At 39.4% G+C, this 8,494-nt stretch overlaps 2 protein-coding genes across 2 annotated transcripts; both read left to right on the forward strand.

Moving 5' to 3' along the window:
- Nucleotides 1–38: 38 nt before the first annotated feature.
- On the forward strand, nt 39–3,735 carry drc3 (dynein regulatory complex subunit 3). Its single transcript, XM_035655076.1, has 13 exons — nt 39–188; nt 377–582; nt 665–781; nt 893–1,059; nt 1,177–1,323; nt 1,524–1,643; nt 1,747–1,859; nt 1,950–2,124; nt 2,223–2,354; nt 2,533–2,603; nt 2,882–3,005; nt 3,314–3,445; nt 3,566–3,735. Exons 2-13 carry the CDS (start codon nt 423–425, stop codon nt 3,650–3,652), a joined length of 1,545 nt encoding a protein of 514 aa, XP_035510969.1. The 5' UTR covers nt 39–188; nt 377–422; the 3' UTR covers nt 3,653–3,735.
- A 636-nt stretch (nt 3,736–4,371) lies between these two features.
- gid4 (GID complex subunit 4 homolog) lies at nt 4,372–8,494 on the forward strand. The gene is made up of 6 exons (XM_035655067.1): nt 4,372–4,767; nt 5,259–5,318; nt 6,100–6,207; nt 6,705–6,806; nt 6,894–7,024; nt 7,118–8,494. The coding sequence occupies exons 1-6, from the start codon at nt 4,543–4,545 to the stop codon at nt 7,179–7,181; spliced, it is 690 nt and encodes a 229-aa protein (XP_035510960.1). The 5' UTR covers nt 4,372–4,542; the 3' UTR covers nt 7,182–8,494.

Below are 8,494 nucleotides of genomic sequence, written 5' to 3' on the forward strand. Positions count from 1 at the left end.
TTTTGGACGTAAGTTACTTGAACGCAGCTTAGCGTCAGATAGTTGCTATGTAACAGCGTGTAAACAATAGAGGTGGAGTAAGAGGTTAGATACTGACTTTATCTTGGTACTAAAACTTGTGTTGTTGGTTTTTTAAAGCACTTTGCATTGGAAGAACAACAAGAAGCTAGATTTTGCAAGTGTCGTTGGTAGGTATAATGTTGGCTTAAATGTTTTCATTTAATTTATTCATTAATTCACTTTTGCGAGCTAATGATGGTGTTAGTTAATAAATAATCCAAGCTAAGTTACATGTTCCCCTTTTTTGGCACAATCTTTAACTGAACAAACCAAGCTCCAAATTGACAAAATATGAAAATATTTTTTCTTTGAGCAGAGGGTCAATTGAAGTCCAGCCTGCCTCCAACCCCATCGACAGCACGATGACTGTGTATTTGGGAAAATGTGAACCTATTTTGATGGATGAGAAGTTTCTGAAGGCAGCAATTGAGGAGCAAGTGTCTGCAACTCAAGAGGGGCTTGTTGCCAAGGCGGAGGGAATCCGCTTCAGTGAAATCTTTGAGCTACGTCTGGAATACAAAAGTGAGAAAACTCAAAAAATGACCAATCAGCGTATCAGTGTGTATTGGGTGGTTTAGGTATGTGAGAGGTTGTTTGTTCACAGGTATCCTGAGGATTGACCACTTGTGGGAGTTCACGTCCTTGGCCAGGCTTGATCTGAACAACAACCACATAGAAGTTATTGAGGGCCTGGACCGTCTGGTTAATCTGACATGGCTTAGTAAGGCTTTGTATTTTTATTGTGCTCATGCTTTCTTGCCAAAGTTGTGCAGGTATATTTTAAAATATCAGCCCTGTAACTACTGACAGTCACTCTGAATGTGTCCTTTAGATCTGTCTTTCAACATCATAGAGAAAATTGAGGGTCTGGAGTCTTTGCGGAAGCTTGAATTGCTGAATCTGTCCAACAACAGAATCTCTGTCATTGAAAACCTGGACACACTTGAGAAGCTCAGTCATTTCTGCATTGCAAACAACCGCCTTGAAAAGCTGGACAATGTAACAAAACTTTCTTGCATACAGTAAATCTGTCAGATAATACTGCATTTGTGTTGACAGCACTAGAACATGACAGATAGTTGAAATGACCTAATGCAAATTGATTGCATTTCAAAGGTGCTCTATCTCAGGAAGTTTAAGAACCTTTTCACCCTCAACCTGTTTGGAAATCCTTTCTCTGAAGAAGAAGATTACAAATCTTTCGTCGCAGTCTACTTTCCGAAGTTGACGTGCATAGACTACAGACTGATTGACGAGAAGATAGTAAGTACGGGCGGTGCATTTTAACTCAAACCCAAAGTTACAATTTGCTGTATTCACATAACTTTTATAGTCCTCTGTCTTAAAGCATTTTTTAGAGGTAATTTTCTTTTAAACCATGACCATGCCAAGTTTGTTTCAAAATTGGTATTTAGAATTTGCTATGTTGATACTGTATAACTAAATCACGTGTGTATGTGCAGAAAAATGAGGCATTTATCAAATACCAGTATGTCCTTGAGGAAATCAGGCTTGAAGAGCTGCAGATACAAAAAGCTGATGAGGCTCAGCAAAGCAAGGATGCGGAACTCAAATTACACACGGTGATATAAAGTTCACATTTGGAAATGCAGTTGTTTTTACACTGAGATCTGAACGCTTTTATGCAAACTGTGTGTCTGTAAGTTCAGTTCTTCTTTCCAACAGGATGCCTTTGTGGAGTTCCTGAATGGGTCTGACCTGTTTAAGAGTATGTTCAAAGACGATCCAGAGGCAGAGGTGCTGCAATGTGTGCCAGCAGTGGCTCATCTGCTTGAAACATATCCTTTGTTACCTTTGCTTTCTAATCAATGCAGGCGCATCACAAATTGTATATAATATTACTTGAATTCCTTAATTCCTACACTTACATATGAGCACCAAATGGTGGAGCTGTGTATGCAGGTATTTGAAATAGGCTTGGCCGAACATAAGCGAAGAGAGACAGAGGTGAGCTCCTTCTTCTGTGGCCAATCTAAGGCTATGACAGACTACCAGCAGAAAGCAACACAAATATTGGCAGAGTTTGAGGAGCAACACACAGAGGTGAGCTGTGAGGAGCATCATGTTTTAGAGAGGCGAATACTGGGTACGCAGTAAATTTGCTTTTAGTGAATGAATATCTCTTGTGTTCACATTATTAGAGGATAGAGGAGTTGCAGAAGTTAACAGATCCAGACCTACTGAAGGTGAAGATCAACGACCACAATGACGAAATCAACCAATTCTGCAAAAGCTTCATGGCGCTGGAGTTTCAGCTGGTCAGCCAGATGGAGGTATGTGTATCCAAATCTGCTTTTAGGTAATCCTCTTGAGACTCAATGATATAAATCATGTTGCATAGATTATTATAGAATCTATAAATACAGATTAAATACTTTACTTTACTCCCACATGTCAAAAGCTGTGTGTGTCTCTGCTGGGACTCATACTAAAGCCTCCTGTTTATTTCAGGACACCATCAGAATGTTTGACATCAACATCTCAGCCATGGTTGGCAACTTCAGTGAAACTTTTCAAGGGATATATCCTTTAAGAGCTTTGAGTAATTTCCTATAATGTAGGTTCATTACTGTTTTCAGGGTCTTGTCCTCAGTATTAAGATACTCAGAGTTCCTCATTTGGAGAAGCAACTTGCTCCCAATCCAATTTTAATCTAATCCAATCTGGGTCCCAGGGTAGTTGCTCACTTGTGTGGTCAAAAATCCAGTCTCGTTTAAATGTCAATGTTCATACACATCACCCAGTGTGGGTGCAAAATTAGCAATAAATCTAATTTCTACTTTCCATGACACAGTCATACATTTGCGCAATGTCGAGATTTGGAGAATAATTATCACGAGAAGGTGCAGGAGATTGCTGTAAAAACCCTGGAGACAGTGGCCAAGGAAGAGGTGAATGAAGACATGCCAGAGGATGTTAAGATGGTGAGTGAACAAACTATCCAAAATATAGGATTACATTATTGTTATTTGGACCACTATAGCCTGATAAAAATGTCATTGTCAGCATCCAGTGTAACATTACAGCCACCACTTCTAAAGACCTTAAAGTGTATTGCTCATTTTAGCATATACATGAAATAAGTATATATTAATTATTGCAGATATACGTAGCAGAATAATAGCAGTCTAATGGGAATGTAGATGACAGAAGAGGTCAGATGAGAAGAGGACGTGGTTTATTAGCAGTGTCAGTGTCCTCAGCCTTTTACGCCTGTGTTTTCTCTGAGTAGCTGTTTACAGACAGAGAAAAAGTGATGGACACACTGACCGCCGGCCACGATAACCACTTGATGAAGATCAATGACAGAGAGACTCAGCTGGTTACGCGTATCAATGCCTGGAAAGCGGCCCTCATTAAAGGGGTAGAGAGCTGAAATTACATGAAAATAAACACCCAAATGTATAATTTAATGGATGACGGACCTTTCCTCCATATCTCACATTCTTGTTATTGTTTTTGTCTTTATGGGTTATTATTGCAGATTCAAGACAAAGAACTGAAGCAGAACCGCATGCGCATATCAGACATCCACAGATATGTGGACCATTTGAGGGAGGAGTTGCAGTAGCATCATCAGTAAAGCATTTCACTGTGTGCAAGTAAAAATATTTGTATTTGTATTTTGTTCCCCATACGCAATAAAGAATCTCAGAAATAATTCCACCTGTTCACCTATTTCTTGCTGCCTATTTTGAGATTAAAAGGGAAATATTACTGTTTCAGTGTCATCCCTTGTTCCCTGGCCAGCCAAATACATTAGATCTGTGTGGTGTACACCTCTTTAAAATTATTATTGTTTAAAAATAACTGTAATACAGGAAGAAACATAAAAATAATCATCTGACATTTACACAATATATCATTAAAAAGGTGATGTCTTGAAAGCTTTTTGTTTCAACACAAAACAGGGTATATTTTTATTAATTTCCATAAGTAGAAATATTTTGTGAAATATTAAAAAATATATATTTAAAATAAAATACATATAGGACAAAAATAAAACGTTTGTTACAGTTTAACACATGTATAGTATTATATGTGGTATGGTAAACAATATAAGTAATATACTTTTTGTATATTTTATCATATTTGATATGATATATTACCAATAATTTGGTCGAATTATCATTGTGTGTTTCCCACATTTCTCTCACATACTGATGTTTTTAGTTGTAGTAGAAAATTGAATACAAAAATACAACTCCCAGAATGCATTCGGGTACATTATCCAATAAGACTCGAGCTCGAGCCGCGAACCCTGTTTCCAGCCAATGAAATCGAGGCAAGCTGGATTCTGAAAAGAGACGTTGCAGTATCCCTCCTCATTAGCAAGTCCATGGGCTAGCTGGACGAAATTGAGGAAAGTTTCGGACCCCGGCGGTGTCGAGCAGCTGGCAGTCCCTCCTTTATCAGCACCCATTCTCTCTCCAGCTTGTGTTGCGCTCAGTCACAAAGTTCATGACGGTTGCTGACGGTGACACTTTAGCGCTCATCATGCCTGTCCGAGCAGAGTGCTGCAGTACCACCGGCTCGGCCTGCCCATCCTCGGCCTCTCTTGTTCCCCCTGCCCCGATCAACACCCACCAGCCGGGGGTGGCCACCTCGCTGCTGTACAGCGGCTCACAGTTTCGGGGTTATCAGAAGAGCAAAGGCAACTCCTACGACGTGGAGGTTGTCTTGCAGGTAAAGTGTTCCTGTCATGCTGTAGTTATTAGTTTGTTTATATATTATGCAAAGTCAGCACATCTGTAGCCCTGTAGTTGCTAAGTCGCTAACTTAACTGACGTTAGCTCGTTTAGATAGCTGGTTGTCATTCAGTATTAATGTAACAGACCTAATTTTGAGCCAGCTGACTGTTTTTACTGTGACATTTTGAATTTAGAACAAATTTCACTAATTCACATTTTTGTTTTCACTGTTACTGTACATACAGTATCCAAACCGGTTAGCAATTTGTGCAACCAGCTACATAAATGAGTGTAATGAGTATGTATTGGCGTTGACTTTGACAGCAATATCAGCAGACAGACTAACAGAAGCTGCCTTTAAGACTTATCTCTGTTCACACCAGCCCTCCTGCGATTTTAAACATCATAAAGAAGACGACAAACAATGTTTGCACTTGTGATTTCATGCATAATTATATGTTTCTTAAATCTGTTTTTCTTGGGCAGCATGTGACCGTGGAGGACTCATATTTGTGTGGATACCTGAAGATCAAAGGCCTGACTGAGGTAAGCGTTGAAACTAGGTCAGGTGTAGTAAGACTGACCTTTATTCTGTCAAAAACTAAGCACAAACTGGTTTCCACTCGCTTGATGCAGACTAAATTGTGACAAAGATTAGTGGTAGGTAAATGCGAGGCCGGGTCTAGACTTTAGTACTTTGCCTAAGTGTGTCAACTGTATAACCATAACATTATGCAACATATGGAAGGTAAAAGGTCAGCGGGATCCTAAACTGAGTTATGAGAAAATATGCCGGTCCAGTGTTTAACATTTAGAAGAGAATTCAATATTTATAAGTACGTTTTCATTAGTGTATAATCATCTGAAAGTAAGACTTGTGTCTTAGGGAGTGCCCCGTGTACCAAGGCAATAAAAAGCTACAAAAGAATTGTGTCTACAGAGGGGCTGCATCATCTGCTACGGAGTCCGCCATGTTTCTACAGTAGCCCAGAGTGGACAAACCAAACACTGGCTGTAGATCGGGTCTTTCACGTTTTTCACAGCCACTGTAGTTTCTCCTACACGCTTGGAAGGGTAGGGTGAGGCCCGTATGTTGTCTGCTTCACCGTTCGATGCAAGTCAACATACAAGACAGTGGTTACCTCGTTCTTACTGTAATCTCTCCTGCTGATAGTTCATAGGCTGCTGCACAAGATATAAGTCTGGAGAACTATAGTGTAGTAGTGATCGACTGACAGCGGTACCTATTTAAACATTTTTTTTAAATAAATATAATTTGCAGCCATTCATGTATCGACTTCCCTTTCTTGTTTTCTCTGTGTGACAGGAGTATCCCACTCTCACAACGTTCTTTGCTGGTGAAATTATCAGTCGAAAAAGGCCTTTTTTAACTAGGAAATGGGACGCAGATGAGGATGTGGACAGAAAACACTGGGTATGTCCTCTTTGATTGTTGCTCTGCTCTGTTATCAATGCTCTGTGTGCATTCATTGGTTAAGTGTTTGTGGCGTCAAACTACGGGAAAGGCACAGTAAAAGTGGCTTACTTTGATGAGACAAAAGTTCACCCAAACTGCAGCAAGCAAATGCAGCACTGCATCAGCTCGCTCACACTTTGTGTTCTTATGTCTTCCCGAAAAGCCTGTAAATTGTGCAGAAATAGGTTTAGTCCTTTTCATTTTGTTTGGCTACCTCTTTAATAATAGATGGAGTGAGGCAGTTGCAGCACTTCCCACTGTATTGTAAGAAAAGCTCTTGACAACTGTTGAAAATGACTTTATATCAAGGAGCAACAGACATTTCTTTAGTTTATAACAATGTTATTATAATTTATGTGTCAGACTTTTAGTTAGACTTTGTGTCCCAGTTGTTGTCTTGTCATTATTTCTTCTTATTATTTTTATATTATTATTATTATTCGCTCTCTTTCCAGGGCAAGTTTAATCCTTTTTACAAATATGCCAAAAGCTTCAACTCGGATGACTTTGACTATGAAGCACTGGACAGCAGTGATTATGTGTTCATGAGGTGGAAGGTTAGTACATCATCTCATCTCTCTCGCTCTTTCCTCGTGTTAGCTTTAAGCTCTAACCTCCACTCTGTCTCTTTCCTGCACTCACAGGAGCAGTTTCTAGTTCCAGACCACACTATCAAAGACATTAGCGGCGCCTCCTTTGCTGGCTTCTATTACATCTGCTTCCAGAAGTCCACAGCCACTATCGAGGGCTACTATTACCACAGGAGCTCAGAATGGTAACCAGATTCAGTGATTAAAACAGTGCTTTCAGTCTGTTTTGCCACGTTCAGTTCATGTCTCTTATGTCGATTTTCTACTTACCTCTGCAGGTACCAGTCTCTAAACCTGAACCACGTTCGAGAGCACAGTATGCCTATTTATGAATTTCGGTGACCAACATACACACGAGTATTGAGTCAAGGAAGGGGGATAGTCCATACTGCCCTGTGGTTAAATGGGACGGGAACGACAGAGAGCCCTTTAGTGCCAAGACTGGAGCTGACCGGTTTTCCTTGCTGCTGGGAAATAAACATGTGGTCAGACTCTTCTGGTGGAAATAAAGGCATGGAGAGAGAGAGAGAAAAGTTGAAAGGAAGTCAAAAGATCAGTGACAGATGGACAGCTGCTGTAGGACTGATGTTTGCTTCGGATTTAATTTTTAATTTAATTGTTTTCTTTTTCTGTCTTATTTTAATTTCAAACCTGATTCCTTGCACTCTCATAGGAACTGTCTCCCTGTAGTTGGACAACAGCGAAGACACTAAACATGCTGGCCTTTTAGTTAAGAGTTGCAAAAGATAAAGGTATAAAGTCGTGAGGAGTTTTGTCCAGTAAAGCTTAATTTATTTCTCTTATTTTAACTCCAGAGTATCTTTGCAGTATCTCTCTGATGGCCCGTAGTGATTAAAGCAGAGTGTGACGGTGGAGTTATTGCCATAAGGTTGCAAGAAAAACGATGATGAGTAGTTGTCTACTTTTATGCAAGGTCTGTAGGACTGTAAGTTAGGGTCTGTTGCTCAGGAATGGTATGTTTGGGCAGTGTGTATTTAGAAACTGAGAACCAACAGTTGAATGTGGTAGTTGGGTGAGTTAGGATGACGGCGATGTTGCCCTCCGAACGGGTCTTTAAATAACAATAACCAATTATTTCCAAACTGCTGCTGCTTTTTCTCAACGAATATTCTGCAAATAGCTTCACAGAAAATGTTCTCTATGCAAGCCAAAGGTTACTAATGGGTCGTCAGGATGCACGATATGGATTTTTTGTTGTTGTTGTTGTTGTTGTTTTTTAGCCGATACAATAACCAATAATTACCTGCTTTTCTCATGGTCGATACCAGTAAGACAACCGTTCATTTTACATTTTTGTATTTTAAAAAGAAGTTCATAAGCTGTAGTTTGTGCACACTTGATGGTAAGAAAAGGTAAAGATGGATGATTTATTGTTTTCATAGCTCTGACCAAACCAACACAACAACAGTTCTGACCCCTCCTGGTAAAGTACATCCAAAAACTTCACAAACATTGTATCTACCAATAATTTATCAGCTTTAATTTAATAATCAGAATAATACCTAATATAAATTTCCGATTTTAAGCTGATCATTTATCGGCCCAATAATTATCGTGCATCTCTTAATAGGTAGGATTTCTAACACCACCTAACTTATTTCTCTTCCAGAGAGATTTATTTATTTATTTTTTAT

Source organism: Morone saxatilis, unplaced genomic scaffold, assembly GCF_004916995.1.
Source record: "Morone saxatilis isolate NCDOM2014 unplaced genomic scaffold, NCSU_SB_2.0 Contig14, whole genome shotgun sequence".
NCBI lineage: Eukaryota > Metazoa > Chordata > Actinopteri > Moronidae > Morone > Morone saxatilis.